This window comes from Nicotiana sylvestris, chromosome 2 (genome assembly GCF_000393655.2).
Source record: "Nicotiana sylvestris chromosome 2, ASM39365v2, whole genome shotgun sequence".
NCBI classification, from domain to species: domain Eukaryota; kingdom Viridiplantae; phylum Streptophyta; class Magnoliopsida; order Solanales; family Solanaceae; genus Nicotiana; species Nicotiana sylvestris.
Genome location: NC_091058.1, coordinates 79542273 through 79569352, shown reverse-complemented (window position 1 = coordinate 79569352; position 27080 = coordinate 79542273). Strand labels below are relative to the sequence as shown.

Below are 27080 nucleotides of genomic sequence, written 5' to 3'. Positions count from 1 at the left end.
CTAGAGTTTATAAGCTACTTTATTCTCTTTGTGTTAATGTAATTAATGAGCTAATAATGAGCCACGATTAAACTAAGACTATTCCCTTCGATCCACTTTAATTAATTTTTAGCCTTTTTTTAATGGTCCGCAATATTTGATTTTTTCTAATATCAAGAAGGAATTAACTTTTTTTTTCAAAGTTGCCCTTGGAGTAATGAGCCTAGGTATTTGTTATATTTTCAACAGACAAATTAAGATTAATATGGTTAATTTTATTGTTAGTTAATGCTAAAAGATAAATTCCTTAATATGTGTGAAATTAATTAAAATGGACCGGAGGGAAAATTACAAGACTGGCTGTAATTTCAACATATTTGCTTTTGTTTATTCTCGTTAAGGAAAGTGAAAGTAGTTTTCTTATACAACAGCTCCATTCTTGATTAAAACAAAATAAAAATTTGAGTTTTTTCTATAATGTTTCTTTATAATACTTCATTAGTCATACTAACACTGTAGCAATTCTATGCATCTGAATTTCCTTTTAAGGAAAACAATCTTAAAATAGTTATCAAGATTCTATTTTCTGTAATTAGAATGAATGACACCGGATCTAACTTCACTCTTTCTTTTATCAATTCTTATTATGAGAGGATGGTAACGTACACGTTGGGACACAAACTATATCACCTAGGATTGAACAATTGCAACTAGGCTGTACTAAAGGAAAAGCACTGAGAGTGAAATGACTCAAACTAATGTACTGCAGTTTTCAACCTTTACTTTTTCTTATAGCGGCAATTTTCGACTTTGATATGGATTTGACCCTAAACGTTTTCCGACTTGTGAGATGATGTGAACCAACTTGGAGTTCTCTTGCTTGGTTATCAATATACTGTCTAAAAGTTTTAAGTTATTCGCCAGAAACTTATTTATTTTATCGTATTAATATGCCTACTTACAGCTTGTTTGGATGGTTGTTTCCTATTGTATTTTGCCTTATTGTCACTTTAAATGTAATTTTTGGTCTAAATTTTATTATATCGCATCATTAAATTCGTCGTTATGTAACGACAAAAAGTGCATTATTGTAACGAGCTATTTGGTGTGGTCGCGTCATTATCTTGCTTTTTTATTTCATCTTGCCCTTTTTCTATTATTAAATAATCATATTTTATCCTTTATTCTACTTTTTTTATATATAATAATTCTACCATGTATCATAATTTTTCTTTGTAATATTGCAAGTTTATTCTCCATATTGCTAGCGCATGACATCATGAAACGACGACAAACAATACAATCTATATATACATTGTGTATTCATCAAACAATACAATTAAAATAGTATAATACTATATGATACATTATGAAATGACACGTAACAACCCTCCAAACAAGCAGTTACATGTGGCCTCACTATTTTCTTGAACCAATGAGAAATTCTTTTTCATTAGGGGCGGTCAAAAGGAGATTTTTACTAACGTTTTGGATAACATGTTATATCTGATGTGAAATTTATATCTCACCAACTATTTGATAAGGTTATCTTTAATTTGTCTTCCATAAATCTAGTTCTCACCTAACTTTAGTAGGCTCATCTTGTGGAGGTGAAAGATTGCAACCCTCTAGTGAAGAAGTAATTGATGGACAAATGGTATGTGCCACACTCGTCCAATGAAACTCACTTCGTACACCTAAGGAATTTCACTCACTATAGTCTTATCCACTCTGGTCCCTCTTGTCATTTTGTAGGAACCATATAGCTGGGATGTGTTTAATTTAAATTTGAATTTGTCTATTCTATATGACGTGTATCATGTGAATTGATGCAGGGTCTTAGTCCTATGTTGGAGCAATAAATAAAATAAAATTGCATATATGGAATTGGGGGAAATTAAGATTTTTAAACAATCCAAGGATCCCCTAGCGTCTCCTTATTTGACATAATAATAACCTATCCTAAAGAAAGTTTCATGAATCGCCTTATAATTTAGACTTTTCATTCTCATTAAGATTCCCTTAAAGACAAAGAAAATCCAGTTTATTGCCTCATTCAATCTTTTTGTTTTGTTACATAATAATGGTGTTCGGACCAATCTCAGCTATTTCATCGGTATATTGTTATTATCCTATATTTGTAAAATAATTCTGGAGAATATAAAATAAAGTATAAACATAAATGAAAACAGAAACAGAATTTTAATCCGAGCATACTGAATTCATAGTGTTTTCTTAAGGAATTTAATCCCCTCCTAGTACCAAAGGATGTAGATTATTTCCTCCAAGGATAGAACGAATTACACACTGATGTAGCGGTACTTCAAACCTCAGTATTTCAGCGAACACAAAGATCAGTAGCAAATCACACTTACTGTTGCTTTCTTAGTAGTTACAACAATGCAGAAGAAAGGAGGAGAAGTCAGAAATTCGTATGAAAAATCTAAGAAAATGGACTGCTATTTATAGTCAATATGTTGAGCTCAAGTTCAAGAGGTGCATCTTTTCAGAAGGGCTGTTTACGTAAAACGGCCATAATGTAAATGGCTATTTACGCAATAATAAACCGGGAATTCATAACGAGGAGGAAACTTAATTTTCCGTTACAAAAAGGGTAAACTTATACCGTTGAGTTTAATATTAATTTTTCGTTTACAAAAAATGGATATTTGATATTATAATATGTTAATATTTACTATTAACAAATAAATTTGGTCCAAAAAATTAATCAATCAATCGTTTGATCGAATCCGAATCAGAGCGAGCGAGCGACGGCGCGAGACTTGCCTTCTTCTTAACTTTTTAAGAGATGCAAGAAGAGTAATTATATATATACCCATAAAAAACTTTTTCCCCTTCCAATTTAGGACAATGTTCTCATTCATCCTCTTTTAAGCTTATTTTAGCTTTAAAACCTCAACATATATGCTATGTCTTACCAGCAGAGATCCGAGAAGCTCTGCTCACAACTCACAAGACTTAAAACAAATATAAAGAAATCGTCTACTGGTATTTGAACTCTACCATAGTTTTCTCCCACTTTATTGATAGTTAAGCCACACCCTTATATTATGCTTGATCATTCAGTCCTTTGAAAGCATCGTCTGTTGTTTGGCAGTAAGGTGAAAATGAAATGTCTCAACATCATAAAACCTAGCATGTGACCCTGTTGAAGCTCATTATCAACATCATAAGCAAATAAATTCAGAAGCTGACGTACTGTTAATGTCTACCAATATATTTAATTTAAAGGAGAAACATGCAAAGCAGACATGCATTCTCATGAAATAAAAAAGAGCACAACTATTATTCAGTCTTCCGTTCTGGTGACAAGCTTATACTCATAATTTCAGCCTTTCACATGTACAGAGGCCCAGCAGCTGCCTTTGTCTCAGTTAATTTTCCAATATCCTTTGTTAACAAATAAGTTCGAGACAGAGGATTTGAGTTTCGGTTTGATAATACCTAAAAATAAATAGGCATTGATGCATAAACATCTTTCATACCATAAGTAGAAAACAAATGAAGATTCAGGTCAAGAGTATGTAAAAACCCAATCACTAATGATACTTTGTACTGTTTTAGGACCCCACATGATTTTAAAATGTATCATAGAGTCTAAAACTTGTTTATTTATACACACGACTATCTTTTTCGTATTTTGTCGATGTAAAATTTGTTTATGGAGTGGGTTCTGCCACGAACGAAGAAGAAGAATAGAGAACATAACACCGCGACGAGAAATCGAGAATAATATGCTAACTGAAGGCAAGGACCATCAAACTTATTAACACAACAAATGGCATTTTCAATGTGCAGATAGTGACAAGGCAGGAGTTGAATAAGCATGTGAAGCCATGTTACTCTTGTTTTCAAGACCTCTTGTAAAGATGAAACAAGACGCAGGCTGCTAATACATCTGAATTCAACTCCTATGGCAATTACCCCCTGATTTGTCCTTCCTTCTACGGATTCAGAAAATGTGAACTTTTTTCTAGTGAATGACAGTATAAAGAAACCACACGAAATGCTCATTTATTTTCACATTTTGTTCCACACAGGTACTCCAAGGCAAATGAAATATATATGTACGCATAATATCCAACTAATTAAGTCTAATCAGTTAATTTCCTAATACGGAAAGCCGTTAATAAAGGAATACATAGAGTTGAACATAGTAAAATAAGAAATTAGAAAGTTTTCACTGAAATTGTTAGTTTGAAAATTTCCCATTTTAAAATTTTCAATTCATTTGAAAAAAAAATGCACTCTAGCACTTAAACTATACAAGGAGCTTGGGCTTTAAAACCAATCTTCGCAGTCAATTTACTAATTTAAGGAAATTATTGACAGTTTAAATCAGTGTTTTAAAAGGTGTGGGCGTAGGCGAAGCGTTTTACATGTCTCAGCGAGGCGTAAGCCCCGAGGCACGGGCGTAAGCACCATATGTATTTAATTTTTAATATATTATAAAATCATATAATCATAGTAAATATTTCTAAACAAGTAAAATTTCATAAAAATTAAAGAAAACTATAAATATGTGATATATATATATATATATATATATATATATATATATATATATATATATATATATATATATGCTCCACCCCCACAAAAAAACTAATCAAAACAATCTATTATACGCTACTTACAAGCACAAGTACCTTGAGTCGAAAAGAATAAAGTTTTCTACACGGAGGAACAAAAAGGATGACAAACCTGCAATTTGAACTTTGAACTTGCTGCTATGAAGAAAAATAAAGTTCTCTTTGTATTTGTAAAATAAATAAATTGAATATTTGTTGCTTTTGGAAAATATTAGCAAACGAGCAGACAAAATAAAGAATTGGAAAATACCATAAATTAGGTCTTCAATTAATAAAAAGGTCTTGACTTTTAAATTTAATACATTTCAGTTCCTTTTTAAAACTTTTGAGTAATTACAAGCTGACAATTCTTAATTTTGGTTTTATGTGATGGACTTATTCAAATAATTTTGTTTTAATTTAAAAAAGTCCCTGGGGCTTAACCCTCACTACAAAAACGCGCCTCAAATGTCCGACGCCTCAAATTGTTGGGCCTACGCCTCTTGAGACTTTCGCCTCATACCATCGTCTCAGGGCATTTTTGGTGCGCCTCGCCCCAGGGCTCGCCCCGAGAATGTAAATATCAGTTGCCCTTTCTTTAGTTTCCAGTGAAGTGTCACACTCTTAAGTACCCATCTAACAAGAAAAGGTATAAATATATTTTTTTTAAAACATCTCTGCTATTTGGACTGTAAAAATTAATGGAGGAACTTGGATTTTTAATTCCTAGAAACATATCACTCATTCTCGGGGCATTTGCATCTATATCCGTTTTTTGTATCACGTTTTAACTTGTGCCCGCTTTGCAAAAAAAATTGCAAGCGTATCCGCTTTTTCGCATAATTTCAGCATACGGGGCTAAAGTAGCAAAAGCAATCAAGCTGAACTTCAGCATTCTAGTAGTCGGGCCTAAAGTTCAGCTCTAGAGCTGAAGTTTTTGTTTTGTAACTGGCGAACTTCAGCTCTTTTGTTTTGTAACTCGCGAACTTCAGCTCTAGAGCTGAAGTTTTTGTTTTGTAACTGACACACTTTAGCTCTAGAGCTGAAGTTTTTGTTTGTAACTGGCGAAGTTTTTGTTTTGTAACTGGGGAACTTCAGCTCTAGAGCTGAAGTTTTTGTTTTTGTAACTAGAGAACTTCAGATCTAGAGTTGAAGTTTTTGTTCTATATTTGATTAACTTCAGCATGTTGTAGGAACCATGCCACGATTGCAAAAGTTAGTTGATCAATCCTTGGTTTACTGCACCGCTAATGATAAAATATGTTTAAATGTGGTTACTATGATCCATATAATTGGTGCAGTCTACCCATTCTTATTGTAGCTTTGAGTTGTCTTCTGCGGTCAGATGTTTTTCGCTAAGCCTTAGGCAGTTTCTGATTATATGGCAATTGAGCACTTATGAGTGACTTCAAGCTCCAAAACACAAGTAAAATTTTCTTGCAGTGACAGAATCTTAAAATTTTCGGGCACGTTTAATAATTACCAAGGAAGATAGAATACAGCCAGCCACTTCTCAACTTCAAGAGGCCGATTCAAGATTTCAAGTCAGTGGATTGTAGCACCTACTACTCCTTCGTGATGATGGGTACTTTAAAATAATGTTGAAGTCATCGTTGTAGAAGAAAAAAGAAGAAAACGACGGAGAAGGAGGAGGAGAAAGGGGACTGAAGTTGTTTGAAAAGTGGGTACAAGTTAAAAGTTTTAAAAAAAATGGGTATATGTTAAATAGGAGCGACCAAATAGGACGCCCCGTGCAACTTTTACCTCATTCTTTCATTGGGGACAAGCTCACGAAGGACAACTCCAAACGTTATGCATCTATCACTAAGATCCTTATGCACGAAGATAACCGATTTAGCCCACAAGATTTCAGCTATAATAATGAAAAAGATTCCTACAGGTACTCATCAATAATATGATGTTCCAAATGGACCGTCACGCTCTCTATTGACTCAAGTTTGAAGCCTTGTGGAATAGCAATAAAGTGGGTTATGGATAATATTTAGTAGTAGGGCTGCTTCTCTTACAGCTAATTATACATTCATAGTGCACACCTGCCGCCAAAACTGAAAAGTTTGTTGACAGTACTACTATTGTTAATTAGTTTACCTTCTTGTATATGACAAATAAATTATAACACTAGAAACAAAAAGCTTCTAAGGGTCGCACTCAAGGCTAAGTACCAGGATAAAGTACAAAATGGGGTAAAAGGTCTCCTAGTTCATTCACTATCAGATAACAGAGAGGAGAAACTCAGCAGCTAAAGAAGTGTTCTACCATTGATTCTAAAGTATTTTGAATGGCTGCTTCTACGAACAAAACTAATGATAGTAATTGAAATGTCATTCTTTACTTTCAATACCAACCAGAAAATATCTATGCATGCTTATTCAACACCACTAGTTAAAAAGAGAACATTATCACATTCAGGCTTCTCTTTGCATAAAGTTGATGGTGCAATGTTAAATGAAAGCGTGTTATAGAAAAATAGAGTCAAAAGGACTTAGCCAAGCGCATAGTATCACATATAGAGCCAAAAGAAACAGCTAATGCACATCACATGCTAGAGAGTTCACCCAGCAAGCCCACACAGATGTGCAGGCATACTTAGCCAGAGGACCACAAACAACAAGGGCATAGCTAATGAAAAATGAACTGTGAAAAGACTATGTTAAAATTGAGGAGACCCGTCACATAACTACCAATGTGAAGAGTATACCTTTGCGTAAAACCTGTCACTGAGGGAGCAATTGCACCGTTCAAGTCTCATGTACATATCCGAGAAAAGCAACCCAGCAAGACTTTAGTCAGGAATTTTTCTTCCATTTTTTTTTTGACAAAAGTGTTTAACCATAAAGCCTGATAACATTCTTCTTTACAGTGGGAACCAGACTAACACAACTATCCTAGATGTTACAGAAAATGTCATTAGATGTTATCCAGGACATAGCACACCTGTCCTACACAGCATGAGGAGATAGAAATGAAAGGAGGGAGGGGGTTGGGGTTTAGTAGAAGGGTCAGGTGGAGATTTTAACAAAGATACGTGGGTGGAGAAAAGAAGATAACTTCCGCTACTAAGCTTGTCAACATGTACAAATAGACATCACATGTTCTTTATGTGACAGACAAATCATGTACATACTCTAATCAGAATCCAGTTTGAATGTCTGGGGTAGCTCATCCATCACACTCAACTGCCTCCTCAGCTTAACAATGTGAGCTTGCACCTGACAAATCCAACTTGCAATCAATTAGCTGATAGAAAACTACTAATGCTACAAATGCTGAAATAGCTCAAAAGCGGAGTTTAGAGGAGACTAAATTAGAAGATAGACAAAGATACAATCAAGGTAAGAAGGTTGTTAATGCCAGCTGCAAACCTGTTGACAAAATATCTAATTTCATTCAAAATGAAGCCTTTGAATGTACTTATTTGCATATTGAGGCACTTATAACATACTTATTGCTTGAAATGTTATGAGTTCGTCTATTAGGAATTTGAATCACTGGCACAGTGTAGCTAAAGCTCTGAACCATTACATTATCATGGTGAAACTGGGCTATTTTATCAAGTAGTCATCTGCTTCTCCGATAAACAAAAAGCACTAGGTCTCGTGAGAACCAAAGGCATTCATATGTTTGAAGCTCCCCTTAAAACCCTAATGAAGCAGATATTGATAGTCTAAAGGAGAATAAGGCATTCTCAGGTCTAGACAATGCAGTTTATCCATGTCAAAGGAAAGCTGAATATGTGTTCCTAGCACTGAAAGATACAAGTTAAAGAGCTTATGACTGTGTAGAGAAATTAAAGCATAACGACAAATGTTGACACATAAGTCTCATTCAACCATTCTGTGTTGGAGAATACACTTATGCTTTACTGTGATGACTCAAAAGGCCATCATTTGTTTTAGAACTGAATTCTGCGTTCCGAGGCCTTAAAAACCTGTTTCAGCATCACCTCGATTTGTGTGCACAGTCCGGGCGCGTAGCCGAAAAGCCAATATGTGAAAATCTGTGAAAAATGATGAATTTTGACTTTAAAATGAATTAAGTTGACTTCGGTCAACATTTTGGGTAAACGGACTCGGACCCGTGATTTGATGGTCCCGGAGGGTCCATAGGAAAATAAGGGAATTGGGCGTATGCCTGAAATCGAATTCCGAGGTCCCAAACCCGAGGAATGAATTTTTAAAGAAAATTGTTTTCTGGAATATGTACGAGTTTTTGAAAGTGAAATGTGTTTAAAGTTTAGTGGTATCGGGCCCGTATTTTGGTTCCGACGCCCGGTACAGGTCTTATATGTGATTTAAGATAAGTCTGTGAAATTTGGTAAGAAACGGACTTGAAATGACGTGAATCGGATTGTATTTGAGAAAATTTGGAAAATTTGAAGTTCTTAAGAAATTTCATGATTTTGATGCTAAATTCATAATTGTTGATGTTATTTTAGTGATTTGAATGCACGAGCGAGTCCGTATGATGTTTTTAGGTTGGTGTGCATGTTTGGTTTGGAGCCCCGAGGGCTAGGGTGAGTTTTGGATAGGCCACGGGGTGGAATTTGGACTTAGGAAAATTGCAGGTTTTCAGCTGGTATGATTAGGTCTGCAGGCTTCGCAAAATGCGAGAATTCCATCGCAAATGCAAACAAAGACCTGGGCAGGCCTGATCGTAAATGCGACCATTTGGCTTGCAAATGCGGAAGGCCCCAGTCGCAAATGCGAACCCCTCAGAAATAAGGGGTGGTCGCAAATGCGAAAGCCTCAGAATTCTGAAGGGTTCGCAATTGCGAACCCTGGTCGCAATTTCGACATCAGAGACCCGTAAATTCATAACTTAAGACGCATTTCAACCATTTTTCACACTCTTTCAAAACCAAAACACTCTAGGGCGATTTTTCAAAGGCAATTTATTCTCCAAATCAATTGTAAGTCATTTCTAACTTGTTTTCTTCAATCATTAACATCTTTTTCACTTGATTTCAACTCAAAATCAATGATTTTCATGGGGAAATTGGGTGTTTTGGGTAGAACCTAGGTTTTTCAACAACTGGGGATTTGGACCTCGAATTGAGGTTCGATTTCAAAACAAATTATATACTTGGGTTCGTGGGAGAATAGGTAATCGGGTTTTGGTTCGAACCTCGTGTTTTGACCACGTGGATTCGGGGGCGATTTTTGACTTTTGGGTAAAACTTTGGAAAACTTATTTTCATGCATTAGCATTGATTCATTTAGCATTTATTGATGTAATTAAGTAATTTGTGGCTAGATACGAGTGAATTGGTGGTGGAATCAAGAGGTAAAGCGATAGTAGAGACTTGAATTGTGTTCGTGGCATCGAGGTAAGTGTTTGGTCTAACCTTAGCTTGAGGGATTAAGAGTCGTGTCTTATTTGCTACGTGTTAATTGTGGAGTACAACGTATAGGCATGTTGACGAGTATTTATACGTCGGTGTCAAGCATGCCCGTGAGTCTTGTATTGTAATTGTTATGACTCCGTTGTGGTTTATTGCGCTTCATATGTTATTATCATTATTGTTCCCTTGTCGGGATGTTATTATCATTATTGTTCCCTTGCCGGGATATTATTATCATTATTGTTCCCTTGCCGGGATGTTATTGTCATACTATTGTTCCTCTGTCGGGATGTTTGTTTGATATTATTGATCCCTTGCCGGGACCCTTTTTTTTATTGGTGTTGACAAAAGAATTGGGAGCGAGTTGCACGCCTGCAACGGTAATATGTGAAATGGGAGCGGGTTGCACGCTTGCAACAAGATATATGAAATGGGAGCGGGTTGCACGCCTGCAACAAGATATATGAAATGGGAGCGGGTTGCACGCCTGCAACGAGATATATGAAATGGGATCAGGTTGCACGCCTGCAACAAGATATATGAAGTGGGAGCAGGTTGCACGTCTGCAACGAGATATATATGAAATGGAATCGGGTTGCACGCCTGCAACGAGATATATGAAATGGGATCGGGTTGCACGCCTGCAACAAGATGTGAAATGAGAGTGAATTCTGCATTTGTTTTTCTTATCCTTGTTAGTAATTGAATTTTGGTTTCTTTATATTCCTCTTGATATTCTGTTGTTATCTGTTATTCCCCGAAGCATGTTTTCCCCCTCCCATCTTGAACTGTAACTATCTGCTTTTATATTTCCGATGTATATGATTTAACCGCACAGGTTTATTTGGTAGTCTGGTCCTAGCCTCGTTACTACTTCGCCGAAGTTAGGCTAGGCACTTACCAGCACATGGGGTCGGTTGTGCTAATACTACACTCTGCACTGTGTGCAGATACTGATATCGGAGCGCTTGGACCACAGTGAGGGTGCTATCTTCAATCCACACAGGCGACCCGAGGTAGTCCTGCAGACGTCCGCGAGCCTTGGCGTCACCTCCTATCTTTCCTTTATCCTGTTTCCTTTACTTATTTCAGAAATAGTGTATCTTTTATCTTTCAGACTTTGTATGTATTATTCTTAGACCGTCTGTGAAACTGTGACACCAGTTCTGAGTAGTCGATGTTCAAGCAGTTGTATTGGATACATATTCAGATAGTTCATTGTTTTTCTTCAGCTTATTGTAAATTCTGTTGTCTACACGTTAGTGCTTTGAAATTGTTAAAGAATATAAAAGGGGTAAAAAAGGTAATTGGTTCAAACAATCGGCTTGCCTAGCTCACATTAGTAGGCGCCATCACGACTCCCGAGGGTGGGAAATCCAGGTCGTGACATTTACATATCATCCAAAAATTGAAAGGTAAATTACAAACTTTATACAGAGATGAAAGTGAACACTCAAGGCGAATTAAAGAATTCCTGTCACCAATAAGTCTACCACCTGAAATAACTATATGTTGCTTCTCAGCTTCAGATACAAGAAATTCCACCTCCAGCTTTATCTCAAGGGAGGAAGAACAACCACACATGATTTCTACTATCTATGAGCATGATGTTTTTCGAACAAAGTTTAGATGTACTGAACGTGTGTGTGTGTGAGTGAGAGAGAGAGAGAGAGAGAGTTAAAGTTAAGCTAACCGTCTGACGAGCTGCTGTGAGTTTCAAGAGCTCATCAGCCTCGGAGAAATTGATGAACCACTGACTAAGAGGATGGTTTTTCGTATCAACTCTCTTCAACACGTGCAAATCCTCAATTGGCGCTAAGAAACATAAAGCAGAAATTTACAAACTGAATGGACCAAGTTGCTCCAGCAGCAGAGCCAAACAATCTCAGAAAAGAATGTTTACCCGGAGGAAACTTAAATGTTGCCGAAAGCCGTGGCACAATTACTGCAGGATGGTTCTGGATTCGTGAAAAGAAATCCTCAGGAGGATCAGGGAATACAACCTCATTGTAGGTTTCCACAACAACAGGTTTCTTTGTTGACTGGGGACCAGGCTCATTCTCTGCATATAACTTCAAATGATGATACCTGGGAAAAGAAGAGCAGTGAAAGTATATCCACACTGCCAGCAAACTTTAAAACAAAAAAGAAGCTCATGCACCAAGAGAAGAACTTACAAATCCAACTTCTTTTCGCCAACATCATCATGGAAGTGAAGGGATATTGCAATTTCAAATTCACCCCAACCACATTCTGACAACTCAAAGGGTGGTGATTCTACCACTCTCACGGGATTATTAAAACTTGGATGCAATTGAAAAACTACTTTCTTGATTACCCCACTAAGATCCTCATTTGTTGCTCCACGAACATAAACTGACCACCTATGCGACTGAGTTCTAATTGAAAAAAAACCATATATTATGATTGTCTCAATAAGCATAATACTCTGAGCACATAAATGCACTAAAAAGAATGTCCACTTACTCAGTGGCTTTCCTACCGAGCCAAAACGCAATTGTTCCATAGACTATAGGGACATAAATTTCAACATCTTTCAATCTCTTGCTTGAAGTCTGTATAACACCAGGAATTAATTGAACTATATCTCAAGCTACTAAAGAAGACGGGAAAGTAAAACACAGGTCAATTTGCAAGTCTCAAATATTTCTAGAAATAGACATAGATATCAAGGAAAAGCACCATATAACACTGCGAACTGATCAAACAGATTAATTCATCAATTTCATAAATATAAGCAACAAGAGGAAATATCATAACTTTGAGTTGAAATCCGAATGTATTATAAAAAAACAAAGCTTATAACCCCCAATTTTCGTTTGCAGATAAAAAGTAAAATGAGTAGTACGATACGGTCATTTGCAACAATGCTAAAGATAATAACCTAACACGAGGCATGATCGAACCAACATTCGTACAAAAATAGGAGTAGGAAACATAGGATAAACCACAAAGAAAAGAAAAAGGAAAGATACAGAGAAGGGCTGGTCATAAATTTAGCAAGTAAGAGAAACGTGCCTTCTTTTCAAAATCTTCAGAAAGGTTAGCAATTTTAGTGAGTTGTGGCTTCGGATCAGACTCATTTCCACCTAATTCAGCGTCATTCTGTGCCATGGCAGGCGAGTTGAGAGGCATTTTGCATTCAAAACAACTTAGTTAAGGAAAGTAAGGTTGTTCTGAGTACTAATCGGAGACCGAAAGCCAGAAGATTGAGAAAAATTGGGGGTTAGGGTTTTGAAATTGAAAAAAAAGAAGGGTTTTAGAGGGAGAGGGGAAATTCGGATTTCAAGCGCTACTAAAATCTGGTGAGTTTGGTGGGGGAATTGCAATCGCATGGGCAAAGTAGTGCGTCCAATTAATTGTTGCATGGAACAATGAATGTTCTAATTCTGGTTTGGCGTCCGTCCAAACCAACCCGCCAAAATGTTTCCATTTTTATAAAAGGAATTAATTAACGAACCCCAGTTGATTTGTGAGGTTAATCTATATATATATTAAAGTAAAAAAGTTATCATATATAATTGACATTATGGTTATGTCAAGTGACAAGCTAATAAATATCAATAATATATGGTAACTTTATTCTATATTTAACTATTTTAGTTAAATATATATAGAGAGAGAATTTGAATTAAAAGACAATTTTGAATTTATAGATAAAGTTTTAAAATTCAAATTTAAATTAAAAATAAAATTTATCTTTTTATATCATGTTATCATACTTAATTCAGTTAATGATATATGCAATCATGTTAGGAACTTTTGTTATTTTTCTAATTATTTAAATACTACTTCACCTCTAGCCAAAAAAAAACTACTCCATATAACTATAAAACTCTTTCACATTTAAAACCCTATAAGTATAGTTCTTTGAAACATTATAACTAGATTTGAATAAAATGAATTTCTTTTAAAATAAATGTAATATATAGCGTACACGTCTATATTTATCCAAATAACAAAAAAGAGTTTATAAAATCAAATAAAGTTTACTTACATATATAATAAAGTAAACATACATGCTGGAGAAAGAAACATCACAAAATCAGTCAATATTAAAAAAAATCTTCTTGAAGAATATTTGTTTGAAGAGTCAATTTTCATAAATGGACATCAAACAAATAACAAAACTTTGGTTATACAATTGCTATCATTAATTTCAATTTAGCACATTCAAGGAATTGTAGGGTATAGCTGAAACTCCTTCATTTAGCTGTAGTCAAGCCAATATTGCAAGGGTATAATATTTTTTTCGTTGAAGAATATTAGTTTTGAATCATTAGATTATGTGAAAGATTTTTTTTGTTTAACAAGAGAAAAATTGGTTTCTAATTGATAGTTTCTATAAGTGTAACAAAGAGTATATAAAAAAAATGCGTATGACATGAAATATATTTCTTTAAAATGTAAATAAATTATTTCGAAAAAACTCTTTATTTTTTTTTACTTCAAAATAATAAAAAGATACAACATTTTTGAATATTAGTAGAGAGTTTTAAAATTATTATAGTAGAAATTATATCATGGATAAACTCAAAAAACCAAAATCTTATGGAATATTTACATAATATCCGGCCATATTTATTGTTTACTTTTTATAGCTAATATAAATAGATGATATACCGACAACGCATGATTATAAACATATTATATATGGATTATATATAAATTACACGTCATTCAATTTTTAAATTTAAGTGGTCGGGTGAGAACCTATTTAGGCTGATTAGATAAAGCCAAAACAAAAATATGAAATAATTTCAATCTAAGACTAAAAATATAATTGAAGTTCATATGTAGACAATTTTTATTAAAACTCATCCTTTTATAGTGAAATAAATTAATTTTTTGTAACAAAAGAAATAATGACATAAAAATATGATAAAAAAATAAATATTGAAAAAAATGTTAGAAAGATCTAAAAACTAGAAATAAAAGATGACAACAAATTTCTTCTTATGTTTCATCTTTGTTGAGTATAAAAAATTTGAAAGTTAATCTCATCGATTTCATATATATATATATATATATATATATATATATATATATTCAACTCAAATACATAGATTATAAGATAAGGATATCTTAGAATAATTTTTTTAATTTACATTATGTGTCGTTTTTTAAAAAATCACTATTACCAACAAACTGATACGATATTCGAATTTGAATTGGAATGCAATTTGAGTAGTTTGCATTGAGGTTAAGTCAAGTATATATGGTGTTGAAAAATAAACTACTTGACAATTTTAAGATAATATATGCAATATTTTATAATAATAATCAACTAATTTAACATTTAATGATTCAAAGAACAAAATTTTTGTATATATAGGGTATTAAAAATTCAAATTCTGGGGCTAGAGATATCAATAAACTTAAAATGGAGTCATACTGAAATAAATCCGGCCAAAGAATCATTTAAATTTTTAGATAGCCGATTAAAGTGAATTTTTAATTAAGAATAATATCTTTACTTGCATCATTATAAAGATAATCATTATTATAATATACGTAAAGTTTTAGAAATTGAAATTTCAAAATAGAAATATTTTTTGAAAGATAATATCATACCAAATAAGAGTTCAAGTCGTAGTATAAGAGTCACGTCGTAATCAAAGAATCGTTTATACCGTGTCAACCTTTGTGCTTTGCCATAAATATGAGTTATTATTTCACTTTGTGGCTATTTTTATGTTCCAATGACACCTATATGAATAGTGCAAACATAAAATTATCACTACAAGAATTGAGAAAATGTTTGTCTTTTTTCATGTAGTATTTCTTAATTAATATCTGATAATTATCTATAATTGTTTAGAAGGTTTAAATGTTAAGATTATTTACATATAATTCAAATGACTCGGATATTTAACATGGTTAATGTCAAATATCAAAATGGAGTAAAAATAATTCACTAGCTAAAGATTTTTTTTTATTTTTAGATAGCCAACTAAAATGAGTTTTGAATTAATAATAATATTTTCAATTACATTATTATAAAAATAATTATTATTGAAAAATAAAGTTTTAGAAACTGAAATTTTAAGAAAGAAATATTTTTTAAGAGATATCAACACACCAAATAAAAGTTCAATGTAGTAAAAGAGTTAAGTCTTATCCAAAGAGTCATTCATTGTCTCAATATTTGGTTGTTTTGCCATAAATATGAGTTAATATTTTGCTTCATGACTATTTTTACGATTCAATGACACCGGCAAGAATGATATCAAAAAAGAAAAATAGAAGAAATGGTTATTTTTTTCATGTAGCTAATATCCAATGATTATCTATATTTACTGAGAAAGTGTAAACTTTAAGATTATTTACATACAATTCAAATAACTTAAATATTTGCATTGATTAATGTCCGCTCATCCGCGCGGGTACTGATACTAGTTTAATTAATTACGATTATCATATTTGGGCTAAGATAATTTCACGAACATTATTCAGTATTTTTAATATTTCTCATTAAATTAATTAATTTAACTCTAACTTTTCCTTCCCTTTTTTGAAGTGCTCCTTCATTCCTAAACAAAATATATATGTATATTCTATTCTATATATTATTAAAAGGAGATGAAAAAGCCCTCTCCTTAAGCTAAGTGGCAATCTTAAAATTAGACACATGTAACATATTAACTAATTAACTAATAGAGAACGTTCGTTTGCTGATATTATTACCAGTATTCGATACTGGGTCATTCATAGCATTACTATACCTTCCCTATTCATTGCGGGTTGGTTATTTGTCAACACCGATTTAGCTTATGTCATATGGCGTAACCAGAAAAATCTACATATGACTTATTAATTAATTAATTAATTAATAATAAATAACTAAATCAAAATATTGGAAGTATTACTATATAATACTTAAAAATATTATTTAATAAATTTAAATCATTTAATAATTTTGATTACTAATTTAAAATAATATAAATATTTATATCAAGATTAAAACATCATACATTGATCTATATTATTTTAAAGGATATAAATGGATAATAATATATTTTTTTGGGTTAAAATGGATAATCTATATCTATATATTATTAAGAGGATAGGAAAAAGCCTTCTCCTTAAGCCAAGTGACAGCCTTAAAATTAGTTACATGTAACATATTAACTAATTAACTACTAGTAACTAATAACTAATTCTACTGTACTAGAAAAATTCACATATAACTTATTTCTTAATTAATTAATAATAAATAAATAAATCAAAATATTGGAAATTTTACTATATAACACTTAAAAAGATTATTAATAAATTTAAATAATTTAATAATTTCGAGTATTAATTTAAAATAATATAAATTTCTATATCAAGATTAAAATATCACACATTGATCTATATTATATTAAATGATATAAATGGATGATATTTTTTTGTGTGCGGTCAAAATGGATAATGATATTAAATAAAGAGGAAAGTTAATGACGGCCCCATAAAAATATGAAATGCTATATATTAGGTAACATAATAGTAATAATAAAACATTCAAAAATATTTAATATTAGAAATACAAGGGAAAGATGATTTGAACTTGAGATTAGATTAAAATTATAGTAAAAACATTCAAATTATGGATAGGACCATCAAATTAAAATTTTACTAGATAAAGAAAAATAACAATTGGATAACAAATTAAAATTATAAGAATACAATCCAAATGTTTCATGTAGGTAAAAGAAAAACATGTTATCCATTACGAAATATGTGTAACGACCCGATCGGTCGTTTTGAGCTTTTGCACTTCGCTCGCCAATTCTCAAGCATGACTTACCCTGTATGGTGTATTATGACTTATGTAAATCGTTAGTGTTGGGTTTCAGGTTAATCAGAATGAATTTGGACGAACAGTCTCAGTTGAAAGCTTAAAAATTTGAAAGGTTTGACCAAAATTTGACTTATGTGTATTTGATCTCGGATTGAAATTTTTATGATTTGGTTAGCTCCGTTAGGTGATTTGGGACTTAGGAGTGTGATCGGAATGCATTTTGGAAGTCCGTGGAAGGTTTAGGCTTGGATTGGCGAAATTGAGATTTCGGCGCTTTCCGGTTGATAGGTGAGAATTTTGATATAAATGTCGGAATGAAATTCCGATAGTTGCAGTAGCTTCGTTGTGTCATTTGGGATGTGTGTGCAAAATTTTAGGTCATTCGGACGAGATTTGATAGACTTTTTGAGCGAAAGCATAATTTAAGAGTTCTTAAGCTTGGATCCTATGTTAAATTGGTGATTGGATGTAGTTGTGAGCATTCCGAAGTTTTGAGCAAGTTTGAACGATGTCATGGGATGTGTTGGTACAATTGGTTTGAAGTTCCGGGAGTTCCGGGTAGGTTCCGGGATGTTTTAGTGCAAAAATCATAGCCGTAGCAGGTCCATAGGGGTTGCAGGCCCCGGAACTCACTCACGCGGTCCGCACAAAAATAAGTGCGCTCGCGGTGAGTGTTGTGCGGACCGCACAAAAGTGGGCGCGGGTGCGGTATGCATCGCGCGGACCGCACAAAAGTGGGCGCGGCCGCGGTGAAGAACCTTCCCGCTGGTCCTATTTCGAAAGCTCATATCTTTTGATCTACAAGGAATTTTGAGGTGATTCAAAAACGAAAGTTGTAGCTCTTCGTGTGTAGTTTCCAAAAAGGTAAAGATATCTAAATTTGGACATCTGTAGCGAAAGGTATGGTCAAAATACTAAAGTCTGTCACTGCAAAGGAAGGCCTGTGCTGCCGCGGTTGTTTTTGCGAGGACCGCGGTCGATTTGATGCGGCATGCGGTGGCTGAAATCTGAGGGGTACTCTATAAAAATGAGGTTTTGGGTTTTATTTGATATTTTGACCTAGAGAGCTCGGATTTTGGCGATTTTTCAAATGTTTTTCAAGAAAATCATCGGGGTAAGTGATTCCAACTCAGATTTGGCTAGAGTACATGAATCTATCATTGAATTCATCATTTAATCCGTGATTTGGAATGAAATTTGGGGAAAAAAATGGTGAAACCTTTCAAAAATGTAAAATGATGATTTGAAGGGCCAAATGGTATCGGAATTGGATAATTTTGGTATGGTTAGACTCGTGAGAGTATAAGGATTCTAGTTTTGTGAATTTTGTCAAATGTTGAGACGTGGGCCCGAGGCTCGGGTTTTGGTAATTTTGGGAATCGTTCCCTTTATTGATTGTTTTCGCTTGGACTTTGTTCCCTTAGCATATTGTGACATATTCGTTCTCATTTTGGATAGATTCGATACATGTAGAGGCTGATTTGAGGGGCAAAGGCGTCGCGAGTTAGAGATTTCGCCGGTTCGAGGTGAGTAATAATTTTAAATGATATCTTGAGGGTTTGAAACCCCGAATTTGCACATCGTAGTGCTGTAGTGAGGTGAGACACGCGCTGGATGACGAGCGTGGGGTCTTTTACTATTGGGGATTGTGACTTGGTCCGTCCCGATTGATGATTTTACCGCGTATTTAACTGAAAACTAATTGTTATCATCGTTATTTGGGCTGAATGCCATCTTTGGGCCTAGTGCCAGCTATTTGAACCCTTCGGGGATTGTTGTTTGATATTTCCTCACTGTTTGATTATATAGTTGAATTCAGTCATGTTATTTTCTACTATTTTCAAAACTCAGCCATGTTTACTCTGCTCTAATACTTGAAATGGTATTTTAAATAATATTTTGGGCTGAGCATCATGTTTTACTGTTGCCCGAGGGGCTTATGTGAATTTTGACTGAGTAAGGCCGATGGCCTGTATTGTAAGGATACTCTTGGATCGGGCTGCACGCCACAGCAGTGAGATACTGATTTATATGAGGTCGAGGGCCTAGATTTGATGCCACAAGATGGCTTGATATTGCACTTGGGCCGTAAGGGGCCCCTCCCGGAGTCTGCACACCCCTAGTGAGCGTCGTCGATGATAAATGGATCGGGCTGCACGCCGCAGCAATATATGGATCGGGTTGCATGCCGCAGCGGTGCTGGTACTGTTCTATGTTTTTACTTTATTTCATTGTCTGCCATTATATGTTGTTGTGCTACTTCATGTGATATCTATCTGATTGCCTGTCATTATCTGTTAATTGAGTGTTGCGCCCGAGGGGCGGATTTTCATGCTTATCTGCACTATTTGTTTTGCATTAATTTGCGTAAATGTTGATAAAGTCATTTTCAAAAGAGGTTTAAACTGAGCTAAGATATTTCTAAAGATTTCACAGCTTAACTATTTTTCTCAAAGGGTTTTTCACTGCCTCTCTACAGCATGTTGGTTGCCTTACGTGATTTCTTACTACTCAGTTGTTATTTACCTTTATTACTCACTGAGTTGGAGTACTCACTTTACTCCCTGCACTTTGTGTGCAGATGCAGGTATTTAAACACCCAGTAGCGGGTTTTGAGCCGATCGGAGGCTAAGTTATCGGAGTTTAGCAAGGTGACCGCCAGCGTTCGCGACACCGCATTTCTTCCTTTTGTTTATCAGTCCTATTTTGTATAATTTAGATTGTGTAGTTGTATTTATACTCTAATAGATGCTCGTGACTTGTGACACCCCAATTTGGGCTGTGTCGGGATGGTTTCTTCTATTGTCATCGTTATTTTCTGCAAATTATGGCTATTATATCATGTTTAGAACTGTTTATGATATTTAACTGTTTAAAAGGAATGTTCCGTTTTGGTCTGGCTGGCCTTGTCTTCACGAGAGGCGCCATCACGACAGGGTTCGGGAATTGGGTCGTGACAAGTTGGTATTTGAGCCTAGGTTACATAGGTCTCACGAGTCATGAGCAGGTTTAGTAGAGTCTCACGGATCGGTACGGAGACGTCTGTATTTATCCTCGAAAGACTGTAGAACCTTCAGGAAAACTTCACATTCTTGAATTCTTATCGTGCGTCCTTGATTCAGCTTGAAAAGTAACTCTTGAAATTCCTTCCACGCGTTCACATGTGCGCATGAGCACTCAGTATCAGATGTGCCTTGATGGCTTGTGATCCCCTGATCGAGGGGCGAGATGCAACCTCTGTGAGTCGATGTTGGGCCAGTCTGGAGGACTTGAGGTTGGATCTTTGCCTATGGCTTGAGCACCGAGGTGCTGATTGTGTGAGCAAGTGTTTTGAACTTATACATTCGGTATTTCCCCTATTGGTATGAATGACTGCTAGGTAGCTACGTGATGAGTATGTTAGTACTGCGAGATGTATCTATATGACTCAGAAGTGGAGAGGAAGGTCTGCTGGATGATAGATGAGCCATTAAGTGTTTGATTTCCATTGTAATTGGAGGTGTAGCCCCGAGTTATGGGCACGTGAAGAATCTTTTCATGTCTCCTAGTTGGAGTGAAGTAAATTTCATGTTGCGGTATGAGTTCAGATTCAGGAAGATTAAGCAATTGTGTAATGTATATGACGGTGGAAGGTATACAGAAATGTTATATTGAGGCGAAGTAGGCGGGTTGTCTCCTAAGGTGTTCTGAGATTGTGTGATCCTTATGTTGTCTGTTAGAAGATCTCATTCACAAGTGAAACATATGTGTTAAATTTAAATTTGGGTCACTTAATGTCACACCTCCCTTTTTGCGCGCCCGCCCCCGGAGGGTAAGATGCGCGGGTGGAGTTTTTCCAATTTAAGTGACAATATTCGAAATGAGATTATTTATTTAATTCAGAGTCGCCACTTGGGAAAAGTTTGGCTTTTGGTGTCCCAAGTCACCGGTTTATCTTGAATCCCAAATCGAGGAAATTTTCGACTTTTTCGAATGAAGTCTGCGAACCAGAAATTCTAAGTAAGGAATTCTGTTGACCCGAGGGAAGGTGTTAGGCACCCTCGAATCCCGTGGTTCTAGCACGGTCGCTTAAATTGTTATAATGGCTAAATATCTGATTTAAAATACATGTTGTGACTTATGTGCTTTTATTAAGTTTAAACCGCTTTTATTATTATCATTTATTTTTATAGAATTGCAACGTCGTGAAAATGTATCTCGAACCACGTCACAATCAATGCACCCGTAGTTGTTAGCACATTTCGACTCCGTTGAGATTTGAATTTGGGTCACATAAATGCGCACCCGAATTTAAGAATGTAATTTAATTAGTGTCGCGCCTAAAGAATCTAACGCGTTATTATCTTTGGGGAAGGCAGTGGAATTCACTAAAACAGTCCATCCCAAATTCTAAGTATTTATTATGGTTAATCATCGAGGGCCCCGCGATTTGCATTTTTTATTTAGAGAGGCTCGTCTCATTATTTTAGAAGAGGATATCCTAAAGTGACTACATTTCTATTATTTGTTTCCAGAAATAGAAGAAGAAAAATGTATGGTAATTGAAGTATAGGCTTCGGCCTAAACCGGACTCCTATTAATTTCTGATTAATTACTTATAAAGTGAAAAGACTTCATACCTTACGGACATGCTTTGGTTGAACAAAGAAATTACATATGAGATTGATGAAATGCAATACTTAAACCGAACGACGTCCTTAAGTCGAATTCAAACCAAGTTGCTTAAACAGGATTAATGGAGTTCTTTATTAAAAGATGTTACTGACGATGTTCAAAACTCGTCCTATAAACTGCCTGAAGAAATCGAAACTAGATGATTCAAAACGATATTATATCTGCTAGATTTAACAGCTATTTGCCCCTACCAATTCAAGCATGCTAAAGAATGAGTTTAAGTTTAACAATTGTATAAATAGTGTCACATTCCATGGATTGTGTTTACATCCTGTATGTTACTAAACGAATCAAATACCGCAGTTTCAGATTAACATAAAATCTACTTAACTACAAACTCACCAATGTATTCTCTAATAGCTATAAACTAAAATTCACACAACTTAACAATATTCATGAATAACAAGTGATTGTGACTCCTTCAACTCTTTCTATTCATGCTTTTCAATGTACAATCAACTACACCAATGTGAGATTTGAGATGTGTACCTGGAAATACTGAAAATGCAAAAGAGAAGAGGAAGAAGATGGGGAAATCAGCAGCAGCAAAGAAACAGAATTAACAGTAGCAGCAGGACAGAATAGCAGCAGCGACAACAAACAGCAGTAGGGCAGCATCAACAACTCACAAAACAATTGGGATGGGATCAACACCTCAACTGGGAATACTCAACTAGACCAAGTCTTCGAGTAAAACAACAACAACCAAGCAGACTCAGCTGGGATTTGGAAGAAATCAATGTTGCACAAACAGGTCAAGACTAGTGAAATCAAGACAGCAACCAAAAAATGTAATTTCTAATCCTGCCTGTCCGTGTCATCAAAGAGAATTCTTTTCCAGTTTTCTGTTTTCCTCCCTTTAATTCTCAAAATGTTCTCTCCTCAAATCACTTTGTTCTTGTCAATGTCTGTTTCTATGTGTGTGTGTGTATGTCTCTCAACGTGTGTTACCCTTTCTTTCTTTCAAATTATTCCTCACTGTGTGCCTCTCTCTCTGTCTATCTCTATCAGCTCTCTCTTTTCTCTTATCTGCTCACAGTCTGTGTATCCCTCTATGTCTGTCCCTCTAGATGTGTGTTTTTTTTTCTAATCTCCAGGTTTTTTTTTCCAGCCCCCTTTTCTATCAGATGTCCTCCCTCTTTTATAAGCCTTTCCCCTTACCCCTTTCAACAGCCTGTTTAGGATATATCAACATACCCCTCCCATGTGCTTTCCATTTTCAGTTCCACTTTAGCTAATTAAGTATTAAACCCCATCAACATTCCCTGGCGGATTTAACCTTTAAAAGGTTTAATACTTCTTTAAACTAAAGCAAAGTATGGGTAGTAGAATATATCTGACAGCATATGCTGTCAAACCATTTTTAAATTAAAAGCCCTTTTATGCAGGAAACAGGCTGTGCACAATGCACATGCTGTGCACAAGTGCACATGCCATCAACTCAGATTTCAATTACAGACCAAGCCTTAGGTTTCTGAAATCATATTAACAACTATAAGTAATTGAACTTGGTTCTTAATTGATTCAGGCAATGTTCAACAGAAGCAAATCGATTTATTTTTGTTCAGACAGTTGAAACTAATTGACGACATATGTCGACTCGACTATATTAGTTATAACACATACAATCGTAGCCAAAAATCCGACATTTAACAGTATCACACAAGGTTCGCATTATATTGACTGAGCAGAATTGTGCTTCGAGGAATCAGTTAATCAGTACAAATTTGGAACTCAATTATTCACACAGCATATACACACGCATTATCAGAATAAAGGAGGGATTCAAACAAACACAGTGGTTCAAGCAAAGTGGACAAACAGAAGTTTGGTAAAAATTCAAAGACACAAATTGAAACAAAACATGAACAGGCATTTAATCACTTACATGGACCAAACAGAAATAAAGGAAAGAAAACAAGACTCACCTCAAATCTCGAAAAATCAAAACCTTGACTCGGAATTGGACAGACCTTTCTTAAGGCTGAACGGACTTTAATCGAATGAGAAACACTTTGATTAAAGTCCATTAGACCTTAATCTCTTCGGTTGAACGGATATGGACCAGTGACGAAGAATCACAAAGTTCCAAAACTCAGATCTGGGATTCATGCTTCCCTGATCAGATTCGGACCAAACCAAGCATGGTTTGGTCACGAGGGGGTCTGGGGAGTGTCTGGTGTGAAACTGGGGTTAAACCGTGTAGATCGAGTTTTGACTCGAATCTTCAAATGAAGATTCGAGAAGGTGGGAAGGGATTCGAACTACATGGTTAACAGATCCGTGTTCCGGATGGCAAGGGGGTTCTATGGTGTTGAGGGTGGGGTCACCGGCATCCGTGCCGCCGGTTTTCATGGTGAAGGATACAGGGGCGGCTCTAGGGTTTGATGGGGAAGATGGTGAAGACGGGAGCTGGGGTATCAGATGGGGGGCAGGGTAAGGTTAAAGGGCTTATATATGGCATGGGTGGGTTGATCTCAGCCGTTGGATCAACTGAAATCGATGGCTTGGATCTAAGGGTTTAGGGGAAACGGTGTCGTTTCAACTAAAGGGGGTTTCGGTTGGTCCGGGTGGAAACAGGTCGGGTTCTGTTCGTGGGTATGGGAAATGTGATCTTGGCCGTTGATCAATCTGAGATCAACGGCCCAGATCAAACTGGATTAAAACGGCGTCGTTTGGACATCCTAGGTATCAGGTTGGACTGGACCGGGCAGGCCTGGTTTTGTGCATTGTTTGTTTTGGCCAATTTTAACAAATTGGCCCAAGTTCGGAAAGGAAGGGCCTTTTTTTTCTTTTATTATAAAAATACAAAACTAAGTAAAATCAAATTAAAATAAACACCTAATACAATTATTTGCACACACATTAAAATAATTCAAAACAGGTAAAAATCAAACAAAACAAAATCACGGGCAAAGATGCCTGTTTATGCTTTTCTATTTAACAACCATGTTACGGTTCAGATTATGCATGACACGTACATTTTTTGTATTTTGTTTTAATAAAGTAAAAATGGGCCAAAGTCATAAACAATTAACGAAGTGCCATGTAAAAATCCCAAAATTGTACAACGGGATCAATTGTTGTTATTTTTTATTTCTTTTGGAGCGATTGTCTCGTGAAGCAAAAATCACGTGCTCACAGCTGCCCCTCTTTGTTCGGAAACACGAAGAGTTTTCGTGCAAAGATAAAGTAAGCGTGTATGAGCGATTTTTGCCTATGGACTACTCCGTGTGAAACACATTTTTTAAAATATCTGACCGAATCTTGCTTCAAAGATTTCCTACATATCCTGGGCTAAACAGGAATCAGGTCAATGTAGTTCGGGAAGTTTTGGTAGCTGGGACTACCATGGGATTGCAATGCTTGCTGCTACTGCTGTTGCTGTTGTCACTGCTGCGTCACTGACCGCCTTATTACAACCAAACGAAAATTGGAAACTGAACTAACTACTTATATGCATGTCAACTGCTAGTTACAAGATTCCTATCTATGATTCTTTTACGACTTGATCTTGGGTCTTAGCTGATTCTGCTTGTAGACTCCGATCTGAATCTTGATGCTTGCGAGTTGCGGCTACTTGTTTAATCTCTAGGATAGTGGGTGAGACGCGATTGGCAGGGTTCAGGACCTTAACCAAATGTTGGAGTCAATTTGCCTTCCATTTACTCCGATATCTCGGGACATCTTCTCATTTTTTTTTTCTTCGTTGATTCCGAACCGGGACTCATCTCGTGGATCATTTCGATCCATGTGGCTCGAGGTTAGACCTGCGGGAGAAAACAAACGGACGAAATTTTCTGCCCCAGTTTCACTAGGAAAATTTCGTTAATTATTCGCCAGGAAGTTCATAAAATTGATGAAAGAGGACATGCATGCTCAGTTCAGGGTTGGAGCCCTAATACCGACTAGCTGGGGAGAGGTTCAGTTTAGGGTTTAAAACCCTAACGCCGAACAAAGGAAGAATTCAGTTTAGGGTTTAAAACCCTAATGCTGATAGCATGGAAAAGCTCAGTTTAGGGTTTAAAACCCTAATGCTGGCTGAAAGGAAAAAATTCAGTTTAGGGTTTAAAACCCTAATGCTGACTAAAAGGAAAATTCAGTTTAGGGTTTAAAACCCTAATGCTGATTGCATGGAAAAGCTCAGTTTAGGGTTTAAAACCCTAATGCTGGCTGAAAGGAAAAAATTCAGTTTAGGGTTTAAAACCCTAATGCTGACTAAAAGGAAAATTCAGTTTAGGGTTTAAAACCCTAATGCTGATTGCATGGAAAAGCTCAGTTTAGGGTTTAAAACCCTAATGCTGGATGAAAGGAAAAAGTTCAGTTTAGGGTTTAAAACCCTAATGCTGACTAAAAGGAAAATTCAGTTTAGGGTTTAAAACCCTAATGCTGATTGCATGGAAAAGCTCAGTTTAGGGTTTAAAATCCTAATGCTGGCTGAAAGGAAAAAGTTCAGTTTAGGGTTTAAAACCCTAATGCTGACTAAAAGGAAAATTCAGTTTAGGGTTTAAAACCCTAATGCTGATTGCATGGAAAAGCTCAGTTTAGGGTTTAAAACCCTAATGCTGGCTGGAAGGAAAAAGTTCAGTTTAGGGTTTAAAACCCTAATGCTGACTAAAAGGAAAATTCAGTTTAGGGTTTAAAACCCTAATGCTGATTGCATGAA

General features: G+C 35.4%; 1 protein-coding gene across 1 annotated transcript; it reads right to left on the bottom strand.

Annotated features, from left to right (window-relative positions):
* Nucleotides 1-7373: 7373 nt before the first annotated feature.
* LOC104230670 (transcription initiation factor TFIID subunit 14b-like) lies at nt 7374-13363 on the bottom strand. The gene is made up of 6 exons (XM_009783532.2): nt 12973-13363; nt 12421-12509; nt 12111-12332; nt 11837-12021; nt 11627-11748; nt 7374-7801 (listed from the first exon to the last, which is right to left on the bottom strand). Exons 1-6 carry the CDS (start codon nt 13087-13089, stop codon nt 7718-7720), a joined length of 819 nt encoding a protein of 272 aa, XP_009781834.1. The 5' UTR covers nt 13090-13363; the 3' UTR covers nt 7374-7717.
* Between the last annotated feature and the right edge of the window lie 13717 nt (nt 13364-27080).